This window comes from Neodiprion lecontei, chromosome 2 (assembly GCF_021901455.1).
Source record: "Neodiprion lecontei isolate iyNeoLeco1 chromosome 2, iyNeoLeco1.1, whole genome shotgun sequence".
Taxonomy (NCBI): domain Eukaryota; kingdom Metazoa; phylum Arthropoda; class Insecta; order Hymenoptera; family Diprionidae; genus Neodiprion; species Neodiprion lecontei.
In genome coordinates this window covers 33245926-33263015 of record NC_060261.1, presented here as the reverse complement: position 1 = coordinate 33263015, position 17090 = coordinate 33245926, and the positions used below count along the sequence as shown (strand labels likewise).

The 17090-nt window shown below is 44.2% G+C and overlaps 1 protein-coding gene across 14 annotated transcripts in view; it reads left to right on the top strand.

Annotated features, from left to right (window-relative positions):
- The window catches only part of LOC107216754 (protein abrupt), a 67997-nt gene that overhangs the window by 48250 nt on the left and 2657 nt on the right, over positions 1-17090 (top strand). The window contains exon 7 of one of the 14 annotated variants that reach the window (XM_046730328.1): positions 15931-16619. The exons of 10 other annotated variants lie outside the window; for them this stretch is intronic. In XM_046730328.1, coding sequence (XP_046586284.1) covers positions 15931-15956 — 26 coding nt within the window. In that variant the 3' untranslated portion in view covers positions 15957-16619. 3 more of the 14 variants (XM_046730325.1, XM_046730326.1, XM_046730327.1) reach the window with 3 other exon arrangements.

The following is a 17090-nucleotide window of genomic DNA, read 5'->3' as shown; positions in this document are numbered from 1 at the left end:
CTACCCACCTACCCTTCACTCACTCCTCGCTGGGCACAATTAATCCTGCTCCTCCATTACATCGCCTCAACCCACCCGCCGTCTTTAACCCAACCCTGTATACCGTACCTTTACCTATATACATACATACGCACAGACGCGCACATATATATACATATACATATATATATATATATATAGTATGTATATATATATATACATAGAGAACTCCAACCACCAAAAACTTCCTAAACCCAGTCAGTCCGCGGACTCAACCTCAACCTCGTCCCCCGTCCTTCCCCCCTCCAACCCGCCAACTCGCTATCGAATTCTTCTTTAATCCAACGTGGGAGGTGCTGACGGACATGCAACGCTTTTTCTCGCCCTCCAAACGACCCTCAGACAGAAATGCGAGCTTCAATCGAACCCACGAGTTATAGGGTGTACACCCTTAATCCGCCAACTACATTAGTGATTGTGCCGGATTTTTTTTTTTTCTTCTTTTGTTTCTCTAACCTTGAATGGAAAAACTTTCCAAGATCATTTCGTGGGTTTTCATTGTACATTCCTACTGCCATTTACGTTCTTGTAATTTGTTTTTTAAACTTCTTATTTTCACTGGTTAAATAAATAACCCATCCTACTTTATAGAAAATTATATTTTCCAAATCGGTGAAATATTCAATTACACGTTATTATAAATTTGAATCTTACTTGAGATTGGGAAAATTATCGTTCGAGTCTTTGTATAAGCTTTCTAGCACAACTTTCTCGAATACTTGACTATTTTTGACAAATTTCCAAAAAAATTGACCTAATCTTTTCTTTCGCGATGCCCGGATAAAAAATTGATTACTCGTTCCTTTGTAATCAGCAGGTATATGTGACAAAAATTTTATAACTCCAACGTGCAGTGAGAGAAAAAAAAAGTCAGTCTACAAAGTGCAGTAATTTGAGATTTGTTTCGTAGCTTCGTTTTGTTTACGCAATGCCAAATGTTGAGCGTAAGTCATTCCTGATAATTCATTTCTTTCCGTCACATTAAAAAAGAAAAAAATAACGTTATGAATCACCGGCGTGAGGACATGACGTAATGCGACAAACTTCAACTGCAGTTTGTCTGTTTTGTAACCGAACGCCTGATCGGATGCACCAAAATAAATTTAACAATCAAATGTTTGGTATTGCTTAAAATATTTTTTCGTTCTTCCGGTTTTAACTACTTCCGGCCGTTTTCGGTAACATTCTTGTGAATTGAGCGGCGAGCTTTTCATGAACCGATTGCAACCGGACGTACATCGTACTCGCGTATTGATCTCGACGATTCGACAAACAGCACCCACCACTTTCGTCTCTCTCTCCTTTTCTCTTACTCTCTTTCTCCTTCTCTCACTCACTCCTCCGAGTTCTACGATTCGCCATTCTCTCTCTCACACTCCCTCCCTCCCACCCTCCCTCTCTCCACCCTCTCTCTCTCTCACTCCTCGTCTTCTTACCCCTATAAACCGACCTAGCGTACCCAACCAACAGCTAGCTGCTAGCTCTGTTCCGTCTTCTTTGATTCCATACACTTCGATCCACTCTCTCGTTTCATCCACTCCCAATATCACCGTACCGGCGCAGCGGGGATAAAATTTTTCTTCATTTGTCCGTTTCTTTTTTCTATCCTTCCTCTCCTTCTCTCTCTCTCTCTCTAGTTTTCCAACCATTTTTTCCTATTTTCTGTTTTACATCTTTCAGTTATTGTTATATTTCCTCCTCCGCCTCTTGTCGTTTTTTCGATCACGCAAAGGAGCAAGAAGTCACCACGAAGGGAGGTTTGTTTGTAGGGATTTTCTCTTATCCTGCCTTCCTATTTTACTTTTTTTCTCTCTCTCCCTCTCTCCCTCCCTCTCTCTCTCTCTCTCACTCTTCTAGCGCGTAGAAAACTCGTGACAAAATAAACTATGCTGCCTTATCCAATCTCGAATCCGAGTCCGGAAAGCAACCCTCGGCTCTTTTCCTCCCTAGTTGCAGGTCCTCTCCCCTCCACCCTCATTTCTTTTCCCTCCTCTTTGTCATTTCATCCCTTACCTCGATCCTTGGGCCGTCCTCGAGTCGCGGGGACTCAAGTCGTCGCGCAATGGAGGCGGCGGTGGCAGCGGCAACGGAACTGCGCGCATTTGTTCCCTAAACCCGTTCTTACGCCTTTTCTTTACCCTCCATTTTCCACCCCCGTCACCCTCGCCCTCGCCCCATCCTGCGCCGCTGCGTCCGACGTGTGGCCGACCTTCCCTCCTCCCATCCCTCCCCACCCCCGTCACCCTCACGTTCATCCACCTACCTTTACCTACCATCTGACCACTCCCTTCGTTCTCGTCTTATTTTCTCCCATCAGCGTAAAAGTCTACTAGGTATAGAACGAAGGAAAAAAAGAAGGGAAAGAAGAATAAACGGGAATTTAGATAGGATAAAGAAAGAGGAGAAAAAAAAGACGAGAGACTGCAGAGCGAGGAAGGTAGAGAAAGTGAAAGGAGAGCAAAACGAGGGAGAGAAAAAGAGATAGAGAGAGAGAGAGGGGGGGGGGGGGGGCGGTATTTATCTCGCGCCCTGCGACCAGGTCTCCTCAAGCGCAAGTCACTACACGAGATGCAAAACAGTTAAAATGTAAAAGAGAGAGAAAGAGAGAAGGAGAGAGAAAAAAAATACTCGAACCTACCTCAAGTCTTTCCTATCCATCAGGAAAACTCTCCGGTTTCCAGCGTAATCACACAAACTTGCGGAGGTAGGAAGGGTAAGAACCGTATCAGCCGCAGATCCCAACTCGTCACGTTCCCTTTTTCATTTTCACGCATCGCGGTGTCGATGAAAACGAAACTTTTATCTTTTCCTTATTTATTATTCCACTTTATTTGCCGTTATTGTCATTACTTTCATATTATAATTATTATTATTATTCTGATCTAAGATTTCCGTGCAAGCCACGACGGTTTCCCGCATATTTGTGTAACGGATGAAAGAAAGGATCGTAAAGAAAAGGACTTGACGTACAACCGAGGTTCGAGTTGGCGATCGTAATACGAGAAACTTGGTATTTATGCATACGGCCGCGCGGGTGTGGTCGCAAAGATTGAGTAAAGAGGAAAGAACGTAAGAAAAAAGAAACAACTTTGACACATAGGAAAGAAAACATCCGTATAATAAGCATACATATATATGGGTACGTATATGGCCGGTAGATGTGGAGACGGATAAGCTGCTGCTCACCTTATACTTCCGGGGATGCGATGGCGTGTTTTGGACCTGCATGTGTAACCCGGATATACGTCTGCACGTAGCTTTATCTCGCTTTTTTTCTTCTTTTTCTTTTTTTTTTCTTTTCTTTTTTTTTCTATTTCATCCGCCGTTGCTCGTCGCTATTGCCCAACTTTCGAGATAATGCCGGGGTTGAAAAAAAAACTTTTTTTTTAAAGGAATCCGCTGGATGCACGAACTCTGCTCGGTATTCTATACATACATACATACATATATATATATATATTTATATACTTACGTAAGCATGTGTGGGAAATGACGACGCCGATTGCGAGGGCGGTTTTCATTCGGAATAGCATGGTAAATAAAGAGAGGGGAAAAGCCCCTTCGATAAATCGGCAAAGAAACTCCGCAGCGGCAACCAGATACTCCTTAAAATTAAACTGCCCAACTTTTTTCTCTCTCTTTCTCTTTCTTTTTTTTTTTGTTACGTTTTTTTTCTTTCTTTTTGTTACTTCCTTTTATTAACAACGCATCTCGGCGCCACTCCGCGTTGTCAATCTCGTCTATATACTTCTGTTTGTTCCGGATTCCGCAGCTCAGATTGAACGTCCCCATATAACTTCAACTTTTCCGAATTCCCATTGCTTGCACAGTTCGAGTTTTGGAGGCACGGATCGGCGGCGAATCCTTTATTCAAGATTCGATCATATGACGTGAGAATTGGTTTCTTTTCCTTACGTTTATTTTTTTTCTCTTTTTCACCTATTTTTTTAAAAAAAGTGGCGAAAATGGTACGGATCTTGATCGGTTGATTTTTATTCTTTTTTTCCTATTCGCCATCTCGCGGTTCCCTTCTCCTATGTACAAAGCGCCACGCGGTCGATTGGAAAATTCTCAGAAACGCCGCGTAACACCGAGAGCGAAAGTGTCAGATGCTGAGTGCGGTCATTCATATAACGAGGCGGGGATGATCGGACGGAGATAACGAAAAACGGAAGGTCCCAGTGATATCTCGTTTCGTGAAACGGACTTCTCTCCGCAAACACACGAAATGCATTATCGGCGGGCAAGTTAAGTTTTTATCAACGCCTTGTCATGGAAGTTAGCTAAAGCTCAACAATTATTCGTCAGCAGTTGATTTGCGTCGTTTGTAATTTCGAGAAATTCACTATACGTTGTAGAGATAAAAAAGAAAAAAAAAAAAAAAAAAGAAACTAGCAAAAAGTAAAAATGAAAAACGCGTTGTCGAAAGGACCAAAACTCTGTTCGTTCGAAATTTACCGTTTCCAGGTGAAAGATCTCTATCTCGGTTGTTCATTTGTTGCTTTTTTTTTTTTTTCTTCTTTTTCGCTCTTGCGTTCAACCGGGTAAAGTGACCGGAGACTGATCGATATCGAGATAAGGCTCGGTGGGATTTCCTTGCACGTTTGAAAATCCTTGAAAAGGCATTACATTCGCCCTACTTTCGGGGGCTTAGGGTAAGGGCATTGCCTGATGCAGGACGATGATGGTGGCGGTGGCGGCCAACTTTCGATTACATTTACGTTTCGTAGATTAGAGGCCATCTATCACTCAGATTCGATCGAGATAGGAAACGGTTTTCCTTCGGTCTACTCGAGATGGTTATCCCGCAGGATCCGTGCACTCAACATCGGCCAAGGCGAGCCGGGAATCGCTTCGAATGTGCAGGATATCTCGAGTTAGGTGGTCTCCCACCCGTCCGCGTGGGCTTTCTCAAAAATTCAGGAATCGCTGCCGAAAGTTCGGCTGGCACCGGTGCGCTGACATCCCTGCAATAACCCGGGACACGCGAGATAAATTGGGGGTTGGTGGTTGGGGGATCGGGAGGGGGAGGGAAAAAATACTTCTGTATTAGTCCTGGCGACGTTGTCGCCGCCGCCGTTCCGTCGTTTCGCTTCGCTTCGTCGTTACACCGCGGCGTGCGTGCGTGACTACGACGGATAACACGACTCGCCTTATACCCGGGGTGTGTGCGTGTGGAGCATCTCTCTTTTTTCTTTTCTCTCCTCTCTTTCTCCCTTTCTCCCCTTCTTTCTCTTTTTCTCGATTTCGGAGAACGAGAAGGAAGTTGAAAGCGGCAGGGCGTCCGTAGCACGTGTACGTCTTACTTTCGCCCGTCCCTTTGCCTCCCTTATTTGTTTCTCTCTCCTTCGCTCTCCTTTACCTTTTTGCCTGCCTTCTCTCGTTCTTTTCTTATCTTTTTTTTTCCACTTTTTACTTTATATCTTACCTCCGCTGGACCATCGCAACCTTCCTACGCGAGGAGCCCGGTCGAGTCGTCAAATATTTAACGAGCCAACCTTTGGCGTGGCCTCTTCTGAACGTGCCGACACCTTTGACACACGATGCTTATATATCTGTATATAACTATGTATACATGTATATATAACTCTATATGTATAATATGGGTAGACAGTCGTTGTGGGTGTAGTAAAGTCGCATACGGATCTTGATTTGGAACGTTGAAGCCGTCTCTCATTCTCCCTCGCTCCTGACTTCTCCAAATTTCATCCGGTAATCCCTCGTTTCCCGGATTTCTATACAGACGTAAACCGTGGGTGGATGAAACTCGGCACGGTGTAGGTGTAGGTACGACATTGCAGGCGCAGGTACGCCGTAGAATCTAGTCGAGACGCCTATCTTGTCTTTTCTAACCCCTCCCGACGCCGTTGGGCGTGGAGAGTAATGGTCGTGGATCAGAGGCGAATTACAATTGTCATTTGTCGAGGAAAGTAATATAGCCGAGGAAGATCGCCCTCTTTTTTGGCTGGCGGCTGGACGCGGAGTCGAAGGGATATTAGGGAGCCGGGCCATGCAGGAAGAGAGGAAAACGGTAGGCGAAGGGAGGCGAAAGGAGTGGGGGGGGGGGGGGTGGGGGAGGGGGCAAGATTAAGGGGATAGTTGCCCAGGACACACGTGTCGTGCGGGTCCTTAACCCTCGAGGCATTCCTTATCACGTGACCTCCCAGGTCTTATCCGAGCTCCACTTTCGGCGCACTCCCTTCCTCTCTACCCATCTTTCTCTCTTTCTATCTTTCTCTCCGTTCCTCGATCGATCCCGATTTCCTTCATCCGTTGCGTTCTCCTTCCCGAAATCCCGCGTACTAGTTTTCCCCGCTTTGTTAAATTACGTCGGCACTTACTTCCGGCCATTACATCGATTCCTCAGGCCTCTCCCCCGTAACCTCGATCCGGGAAATGCAGTGAAATATTGCGTGACGACAGCAACGCCGCAGCGCTTTCTTGTTACCCCGGGAGGAGGGGTTGTTTTCAAACCGTTTGAAACGCGGCCTATCGACCCGTGCCTCTTCGAAGCGGTAGTCGCGGAGTTTGAAAGTAACCGAGCAGCGAGGATCGCTCTCAGGATCCTCAATCTGGGAGTAAGAATCTACTCGACGAGGAATTAGGATCCGACCGCGGGAATGGCGAGCGGCGAAGTTCCCGGATCGCGAGAAGGGCTCTTTAACGGCACTTGCGAGTTCACTGCCCCAGCTGACGGTGTCGCCCGGGATCCGTCAATGCCGCGGTGTTTATTTTGCTCACTTCCGCGACGGGATCATCCTCTATATAGGCGAGTAGCGTTCATCCCGTCTCAGCCGTCGCATCGCTGAAGAGCTTTGCAAGTTCGATTGAATCCCTCTTCCGAACAATTTGGAGTAAAAAATGGTCCGATTGATAGTTTTCCTCGCCTCCAAGGTTTGTCCCTGCTATCCTCGTTCTCCACTTTCGGTGAATGATAGTGGTAATCTCGAGACGTCCTTGTACCATACCCGGCCCGGATCACCGGGAACTTAAGGGAAAGGTTTCGCGGTCCATTCTCTCGCGTAAAAGCTTCTAACCTTTTTATATCAGTCGGTTCTCCAGGGGGACGCCGACGTGGTCCAACAACTGACGCGCCCTTTGACCTTTCACTTTTCTTACCGGCGCTCCTCTGTCTCCCTTCGTCCTGCCATTTCCGTCACTTCCCGTCACTCCCTGTCACCTCTGCCCCCTCTGCTCCCTCTTCCTTGCTCTATTCCTCATCCGGCTGCACCGTCGCGTAGAAAATTCCGGTAACATCCTCGAGGAATAACGCTCATCCATCTACCTCTACGTGCAATTTCACGCGTCGGAGACTTCTTCACCCCCCCACCCCTCGCCTCCTTCCTTATCTAACCACCGTCGTCCACCTGCAGACGCTCCGAATGCCCGTCGACGTCGGGAGGATCTACGGAGGACTGTAATTATTCGATATGAAGGTTGGCGTTAAAGAGGACTGGATTTTTATCGACATGTGCGCGCATACGCGGACGATCCAGGATCCCGGATTCCGGGAGTGCGAAATGGCAGTTTGCGTTGCGGCGAGAAGGAGTTTCGGTAAGTCGGGGGGCAAGGAGGCGTAAACTGACTAGCCTGGAGTCCAGGGAGAGAGAGGCAGGAGAGAGAAGGCTTCCAAGCTTCCTGAGGGTCCTGGGATCGATGCCCGTGCAATTCCCCGCACATGTCCGCATTGATCTGCCCTCACTTGCCCCCGGCGCTCCACCGCCACCCCCGACCGTTCCTCCACCCACCCCCAGTATACTCGGCTCTCCTTTTCTTTCCTTTTACTTTCCCTTTTCCTTTTCCTTTCCGTTTCCTTTACCTCGCCTCTCCGCTCCTCTCCTCTCCTCTCCACCCCCTCAAGTCATTCCAACTACGTCAATTCACCCTCTATTTTTTCCTAACGCGAGGCCCACGCCACTTGCGGCTCTTATAAATCTCAACGGTCGATTCGTGCGAGCAGAAACTCTCTTTCCGTCTTTCTCTTCCTTCGTCTCTCCGGCCTTCCGTATCTTTCTTTATCTGCCTCGCGGGCGCCTGTTGGAAAAAGAACGTTGGCAAACACGGGGAAAACATGCTTTTTCAATTCGTTGAAAACAAGTATCGTCACTCTCCACACGAATATCCCAGTTTCTAATTCTCCGATACGAATATACCAGTTCTGTCGGCGCGCACCTACTCGGGTCTGTGTGTATAAGACTTTTCAGAATTTCCGATCGGTTCCCTTTTCTTTCCCTATTTCTTTTTTTTTTTTCTTATTTTCTTCTTCCAACTATTTTCTTACCCCTCACCACCCCTATCGTTCAACGAGGGGATGCGGAGTCAACGGTGCAGCGCCTTTTTCGATCTTACCAATACAAAGAGCGGAAGAAGAAAAGAAATATGGCCACTCCCAAGTTCAGGAATGTTTAATACGTTGGAGATGCACGAAATGAACTCGTGGAATCGTTCGTTCAATCATAAATCGCGGTTGTGAAACGGTTACTTTTCTTTTTCACGTCATCGTTGTTACTATTATATTTATACTCCGTTCCATTCTTGTTTTTTCTTTTCTTTCAAATTTTTTCTTCTCTTCCGTATTTTTCTTTCGTACAGTATGTATCTACCCGCCTTCATTTTGCTCCTTATTCCTTTCGCCGAGCAGAAAGAAATGAGGGACTCCTTTTATGATTAGCACCCGGGGGAATCGAAAAGACATGCCCAGGGATTGAATTCCGCGCTTCGTTTGGAAACAATTGCGCTCAGTTACGAGGCCGTCTTCTATCCTATATACCTATGTATACATATACTTATGTATACAAGTTTATTGATTATTACCTTGCTTACCGTTTTTTCTCTTCATTAAGCATCTTTGTACCTGCTTAGACGTATACTGTAGACAATATTCTCCATCTATCGTTAATTGCTGGATACCACAGTATAATAATATAGGTAATCGTATTTTCGAATTTGTATAAAGATTTTTCAAATGTAGCCTCAAAGGAGCGAGTTGTTTATTTCTTGGTCTTTAGGACGTATCTATTCTTTCTGCTAAAGTCTCATTGGCGAAAAAGATTGATTCATCAATCGACGAATTAGTTTATTGCCCAACGTTGGACAAAAGAGAAAGAGGAAGAGTACAGAAGCGTAAACGTTCGGAGAAAAGAGAGAAAAAAAAAAACACGAAAATGTAGAGAGAGAGAAGGAGAAAATTTATACAGAGAAAAAAGGAGGCAGTGCTTCTTTCACGTTTACGATTCTACGTCGCGGCGCAATTCTATCTTATACGATTCTTTTCTATTTTTGGACAATATGCTAGGAACACGCGGCGGCGATATCAGATTGGAATCAACTACCTATGCCTAGCGAATACAACACGGGCTTCCGTTTTATACGTACATACCTATAAGATCTGTGTATCTTCGTATCTATGTAAAGATTCAGATACGTGATTCGTGTAAAATTAGATTATCCTCTCGCAGCTGTTCTTTCGAATATAAAAAAGAATGTAGAAAAATCGGACGTACATATAACGACGCTTGCAATTATTTTTTTCTTTCGGAAAATCTTGAAAATATCGGCAACACTTTTTCACCTTTTATTACACGAGAAGAAATTTCCCCCATCGCCAAGCGTCGACAACATGCGCGAATCCAGCGACGTACACGCGCATCTTTGGATATGTACAGCCAAGGTTTATATGCCTTTACATATATGTATGCGAGTACATGAGAGTGCAGGGAGGCGGAGATAGCCGAGCTGGAAGGCACTCGGGAATATTTAGACCGGATGGGGCAGACATGACAGACGTTCTAAATTGCTATTGTAAGTTGCGGATATTGAACGTTCGCAGACACGTCTAGGTTCTTTTGGGTGTTTTTTCTTTTTCTTTTTCTCCTCTTTCTTTTTTCTCGAAATACACGTATATAAAATTTACGCCCTGCGATCGATCGATCAGCTTTAAAAATCCCGCAAACGGTTGCTCATTTTTCGCGATTTGCTTTAGTTAAAAATAATACGAAAACGAGTAAATTTCGAAGTTTGAAAGTCGTAAGGAAATCGATTATTCTACGCTATTTCGTCACTTTTCGAACCTGTAATCTCTTCGGCATAATCCAGATCCAATTATGTTTTTCTGTATTTCCTTTTTCCTCGATTCTTTCATTTTTACTCTCGTTTCTACTAGAAAACATAATTACTCGAGCTCGTATACCCTGGTTTCTGATTAGGCTGATCTTTTAAGGCTTTTTCTCTAAGCCCGGTGAATCCAATTAAACACGATTTTGTTAATTGGATCCGCGGAGATCTAAGTTATCTGATTAATAATGAAGTTGCATCTTGTTTGGAAAGTCGGGAAATAGGTAGAGACTAAAAACTTGGTCGCGTAACGCTTTCATATTATATTCAAGGGTTTGTTACTCGCTTGGTTTTAGAACGGCAAAATTATTACAGACTTTTGAGGAACTCGGAAGAAGTTTTAGGATTTATCGAATCATCGAAAAAGTTCAGGAAATATTCTTTATTGAATAGCGAAACTTCACATATTCCTAAATGACACTGGCTCAACTTTTGCTCGAGAAAAATATTTTCTTCGTCAACCGATTTAATGGCTATTCGACGCTGAATTTCATTCGCTTTATGGATATGTATGTTACAGTTAGCAGATACTTTTATTCCTGCTTCATTCGAAGTAGATTTCATTACAGGCGGAACAAAATATACACATCTCAGATTGTTTAAATTCATCGCCAAGAGACGCAGTGTCCGAAATAATTTTAATCATCTTCGATTAAGGTGTAACACGTGGTTCATAATACCAAAAAACATTATTCACCATACGATTTTGATTGCGTTTCTGATTTCCGTGGACATATATTAACGAACACTTAATTGTATTCGATTCTGAAAATTCTGGAGAGTTTTGAAGAAAATTTAGAAAGTGAAAACTCTCGATGATTTCCTCCTCGAAGTTCTTTTCGACGATTAATCAATTCAGTGACTTTGAAAAACTCGTCGAAACTTTTGCCAAATGTACAACATATATAAATATAATACCGTATATATTCTGTGGAGGAGCTAACGAACGAACACGCGGAAAGGCCTACGCTGGCACTCTAATGGACCACCACAATCATCATGGTTTGCTACGAAATCCATTCTCTCTCCTTCTCTAATTCACCCTTCCACCCTTCCCCGCAGCCACCGTTTCCATTCAATCAAGCCAAGGCTGAGGTGCTCGAGATCCGCTTCCTCTTAGCCCCGGACTACCCAGGCTGCCAAAATTCCCCTTTCTTTCATTCCATTCGCTTACTTTCTCTCTCTCTCTCTTCCTCCTCTCTTTCCTCAAACTTCCGAGAACTATTTTTATTCACGGTGGATTTAAATCTCGGTTGAAATACCGGCCGGCTTCGAGTAGCTCTCCGCGACACGCTGCCGGAGTCCGTATAGTAAAGTTTGGCAGTTCGATGGGACAATCAAAATTCATCCTCCTTTTCCTCATTTTCTCACTGTCGTTTCGTTTCGTTTCATTTCGTTTCGTTTCCGGGGATGAAGTAAACTTTTCTGTATTCGTAAGGTATTTCCTTGTACCCCACATACCCCATTCGCTCTCGCGTCCACTCGACGAACACGGACGATGCGTACAATGGTTTACTGCATTTTTACGAGCAGGTTTTACGCTTTGCCTTTTACTGCTTGCGCGAGTTTTCGCTCTATCTTTCTCATTTCTTTCCATTCTCTCTTCGGGTCTTCTCTCATTTCATCGAGAGTCCGCATCTTTCTCGCTCACCATCTCCTCCTCCCCTCCCCACACGATCTATCTCCGAAATGTCTAGTTGCCTCGTAAACTCTCTTTCCGAGTCAACGATATTTTTCCGACTAGTCCGCGCAAAGGACCAGAAATAGATTTCGAGCGATAAGGAACGAGAGCAGGTTGTAGGTCTGTAGGCTATTCGGCAAAGGAGGCGTCCAGAAAAGTGACCCCACTCCTCTGTGGGCTGTTTAAAAAACACTCCCAAGAGTGAAAAATAAAAAGAATAGAGGGAAGAGATTTTAAAGAAATAAAAAAATAAAAGAATAAAAAAAATGAAGAAAAAGGAACGAAAACGAAGAATTCGATTTATCTTAAGAAGCAAGTAGAATAAAGTAGGGACTGCAGAAGGCCGGTGAAAGGAATAAAGATATCAGTTCGAGGCTAGGCAACTGTCCTGCATAAAGTCTTTCTAGGTCTCTAGCTTCATCTTACTCTTTCTCTCTCTCTCTCTCTCTCTCTCTCTTTCTCCCTTTCTCACTCGTTTCTTTCTTCTCTCTCACTTTCTGCGGGGTGATTCTCGTCCGGCTAACATATATCAGCTTGGGTGGTTCAGTTCCAACTACACGGACGAGTAATTCTAATAGATTGGTTCAATGTTTGCCATCTCCCATAAATCAGTACTTCCAAGCCTTCCTGCCCCTCCCCTGATCCCCCACCTCCGCGAGTCAACCAATGGCCTGGTAAAGAAGGCGCTGGTCCCAATTCGCACGGCTTTGCGTCTCAGGGAAGTTTCTACGGCACGGCGAGGAGAGAAGAAGGCAATAATTTTTATAAACTTGAACCCGTATGCCGTACGTAAGATATTGTATCCGCGAATAGATCTGATTCCGTCACCGTTCTAAGCACGTGAGCTCGAGAAGAAATAGAAATATGTGTAAAGAGGGGAAAAGGATTGTCTTTTTCGGGCAGGGATTATCTTGGTTGGAACGCGGTCTGGCGAACGTGAGGATTGTAATTTCGATTCTGTAGAGATCCGTGGTAGAGATAGTTGCAACAAGCCAACTGGATCAATACCAGCTTCTTACGTAGACCACTCGTTGCCTCCGTCCTTGTCTTTTGCGCACCCTCGACACCAGCCTCTCTGAATGCAGGGGTGTGAGTGAAGTTGTAGGTAGTTGGGGCCAGGAACAGAGTTCCTACGCTCACCGCTCCCGCCTTCTAAAAGGAGGCTAGCGAATCGATACCGGCTTACCTACTAGGTGCCGCAAACCCTCCTGGGTAACTTCCACCCTCCCCCTAACCCTCCCTGCAACCCGCCGTCGACGCGAAGAAGAAAGCCCTCCGTGGTCAAGCCTTTATTAACGGCGTCGTCGATAATGGAAAAGAAAAGAGCGAAGGAAGGAGAGATAGAAAGATAATCCGAAAGAATTTTTGTATCTTAAACTTTGTTAAAAAGAATATCCGACAATCGACGGAACATGCGTGGAGTGTGAAACATTTTATTCCAGCCTTGACGAAGGATTTCTCTTCGGAGTTTCAAGTACGATGCAACGCGGTACTTGAATATCGTATCGACAGGGGATGAATAGCTAGTTATTGTAAATGTGCATCGTGAGTTTTGTATATTATATCGTTGAGTGGTGACTTAGTGCTTAGTACATACGTATATACCTACATGATTGACAATTCTTGCAAACCATTCTATCCTACAACTGGGCATGGCCTGTAAGAGTACGAGAGTATAGCGTGTTCGATTGTTGGCATGCGTAAAGCAGTGACGAGGAGAAATCGGGATGTTGATTGAGGGTGTGAGTGGCCGGGTGATTGAGCGAGTGATCGGGCGAAGGGCGAGCGAGGGAATGAGTGAGGAAACGAGCGAGAGAAATTCCACTGACGGGCACACGTGTTCCGGTTGTAGGATCGGTGGTACCCAAGAAGGAAGGGACTATCATTGGGAACGAGTCGCAGGCGGTGGAGAATTTTGCAAGACTGTACAACGCCCTCCATCACGACGACACTCGACCGTTGTGCCGTTACTGCGGTAGAAGCTATTCATCGCCGAGCAACTTGCGACAGCACGTCAAAAACGTTCACTCGAATTGGCCCCCACCAGATACTTGGCCGCAGTGTAACGTTTGCGGGAAACGATGCAAGACCAAACATTATCTTATCAATCACCAGCTTCAGGCCCACGGGATTCACCAGAGATCGAATCTCAACAGTTCCGCGCACCATCATCCCTCCTGAAACTGATCTTTCCTTGAGAGATCACCACGAGGACGACGGGGAAAGACGAATCCCCTGTCCGCGATTCCTTCTTCGTCCTCTTTGCCGTACGCCTGAACGTCGAACGAAAGCTTAAATACATCACTTTGTATAGAGGGGCGGACGGGGATGGGGGTTGGGGGGGGGGGGGGAGGGGGCATCATTCGGGGTCCGATCCGATTGTCCACCTGTACCGATTTAATCAACGGAGTGCAAAACTCTTAACAAGTCGAAAAGATCACGTTCTATCCCTTCAAGCTTTCGACAATTTGAAACGATGAGAAAGTAACCCCGTTCCGTCAATACTGTAAACAGCGTTTATTGCCTGTTTCACAAAAGTATCATGTATCTGAAATTTGAAATAAAAACTGTACAAGAACGGTGAGGAAAAGCGATCTATTTCGTATCGACAATTGGCTGTATCGGTATACGTAATAACGAATGATGATTGATCATAACTTTGATATTCTATCTTCCATCCTTGAATCCGACCAGAGAGAGAGAGAGAGAGAGATGGAGATACAAAGAGAGAGAGCGAGAGAGAGAGAGAGAGCGAGAGAGAGAGAGAGAGAGAGCGAGAGAGAGAGAGAGAGAGAGAGAGAGAGAGAGAGAGAGAGAGAGAGAGAGAGAGAGAGAGAGAGAGAGAGAGAGAGAGAGAGAGAGAGAGAGACGGAGACAAAGAGTGAGAAAACGGTGGCGCTGCAGATACACGTCCGTAATAAGAAAACGCAGGGGTATAACTACGTGTTATACATTTTACAGTAGTCGAGTATTCTGCAGCGCAAAAAAGCCTAAATTTGGTCGTTATTACATTTTTATTATTATCATCATCGTCATAATCATCATAATCATCATTATTATTTTGCTGTGGTTTTCGTTTTCTTATAAAAAGACGAGGGTGGGGGGGGGGGGGGGGGGGGTCGTGTTTTATAATTTATCGTATCGTGAATAATTGAACAGGTACGAGTAACACCGCAGGCAAATTTACCACTCGTGTTTAGATCGATACAAAAGTTCACATGCAACCTTCCGCCGCGGATTCATCCCTCACACGAAAACCCTGCAACCGCAACTTCCGTATCAGCTTGACCCCGTAAAAAGAATGAAAGTAAAAATCACAAAATGAATATTAGAAAAAAAAAACAAAAAAATGAAAATCAAAAAAAAAAAAAAAAAATAAAAACACTAACACAACCGTTGCAACGCGACCTACCGCGTCTCGGGCTCCGACCGATCGTTGAACGGTCGATGAGTCGTTGATCGGTATGTCGTGTAAATATCGGTTGGTGGTGGTGGTCGGTGGTAACCTTGGTTCGGTGGTGGTTGCAGATCCCGGGGTCGATGAAGGAGAGAACGGAGTTTACCACCACCACCACCACCACCACCACAACCCGAGCCATCGCCAATCGCCGAAGGTCACATCACGGACTCAGACGGCATCCGGTCAGCCGGACTTCCGCCAGCAAAGGATGCTGCAAGAGCATCACCGTCAGCACGGTTACCGTTGCCCGTTGTGCTGCCGCACCTTGCTGGACATCAGCGCAATGCGAGCTCACCTCGAGCATCATTATCCACGTGATTCTCCCACCTGCCCCGTAACTTCCTGCGCCAAAACATTTTCACACCCAAACAGCGTACGGAATCACATGAGAATGAAACACCCCGTACAGTGGGATCAGATAAAGACCTTGCGATGGACCTACGTCTGATGTGGGATTTACCTTCGTCCTTACCGCTGACTGTGAGCTGTACGAAACTAGCGGCGAACAGCGCGATTATTTTACTTGGAAGCAAAGTGTATATTCATCTTTTTTTTCCATTTCTTTTGCTCGTTCTACCCAAGTACACACTTTCTTCAAGTATTTTTTTTTTTTTTCTCTCTTTTTTCTTTCATCTAGAATCACGATTGCGAGAGAGAATCTGACCAGCGAAGTAGAGATCGAGTCAGGGCTTTGACTTTTGCTATTCGGAGGAAAAGAGGTGAGATAAAAAAATAGTAATGATAATGGTAATGTAAAAAAAAATAATAATAATATTATTATACGATCATAGAATAGATGTACTTTGAACAGTATTTCGTATAGGACGGAGGAGTGTCGACTTATTTCACATTACAATAGCAAAGCGTTGATAGATGGTTGGCACGTGTATAATAATAATAATAATAATAATAATAATAACAATAATGATAATGATAATAATAATTGATAAAATGATGTTCCTCTAAGCTGAGTACGCCAGCCTTAATTTTAATGCTATTAAGTATATAATTGTGATTCTATACATATATATGTATATGTATATATAAGGGATAAGAAATGCGTAATTGACTTTGAAGGAGATGGCGTTTCCGCGAATTGAGAACCAGCTGACTCATTTCTGTACATCGATTATAATCGCGAGTAGAAAGCACGGGGTTTCATTCTATAATGACTTCGCGAAGAGATAAGGCATTCGAGAGAAGACTGGTAGGTATTCTTCTCTCGTTTGTCATTCCTCTCTCCGTCTCCTCTTCCTGCTGCTCGCTCTCTCTCTCTCTCTCTCTCTCTCTCTCTCTCTCTCTCTCTCTCTCTCTCTCTCTCTCTCTCTCTCTCTCTCTCTCTCTCTCTCTCTTTCGAGGGTTTTTTTTTTAATTTTTTTTTTTTTTTTTTTATTTGTCGTTGAAGAAAAGAGGAACACAAAAAAAACTACCGTCAGGTCGTTTACCAATTGATTAGTTATTTTTCTACAGCCGCGTGTTTGAAAAACGTCAGTATTTTAGCATACCCGATCATATTATAAATCTAATATATCCATAATATACCAATGCCTACGAATGATACATAAATAAATACATATATTGTATGTATATACATACGGATAAATATATACATATATACATATATTGAACGAGTGATGTATAAAGTATTGTATTATTTTAAATAGACTTTAGGGTATAATCAAATAGAGTATACTATTTAAGTATAATGCTTTGTATAATAAAAAATATATTCAGTGAAATTATTAACTTGATTATTTCCAAAGAAAAATATTTTCGTTTCTCTTCATACTTTGCATC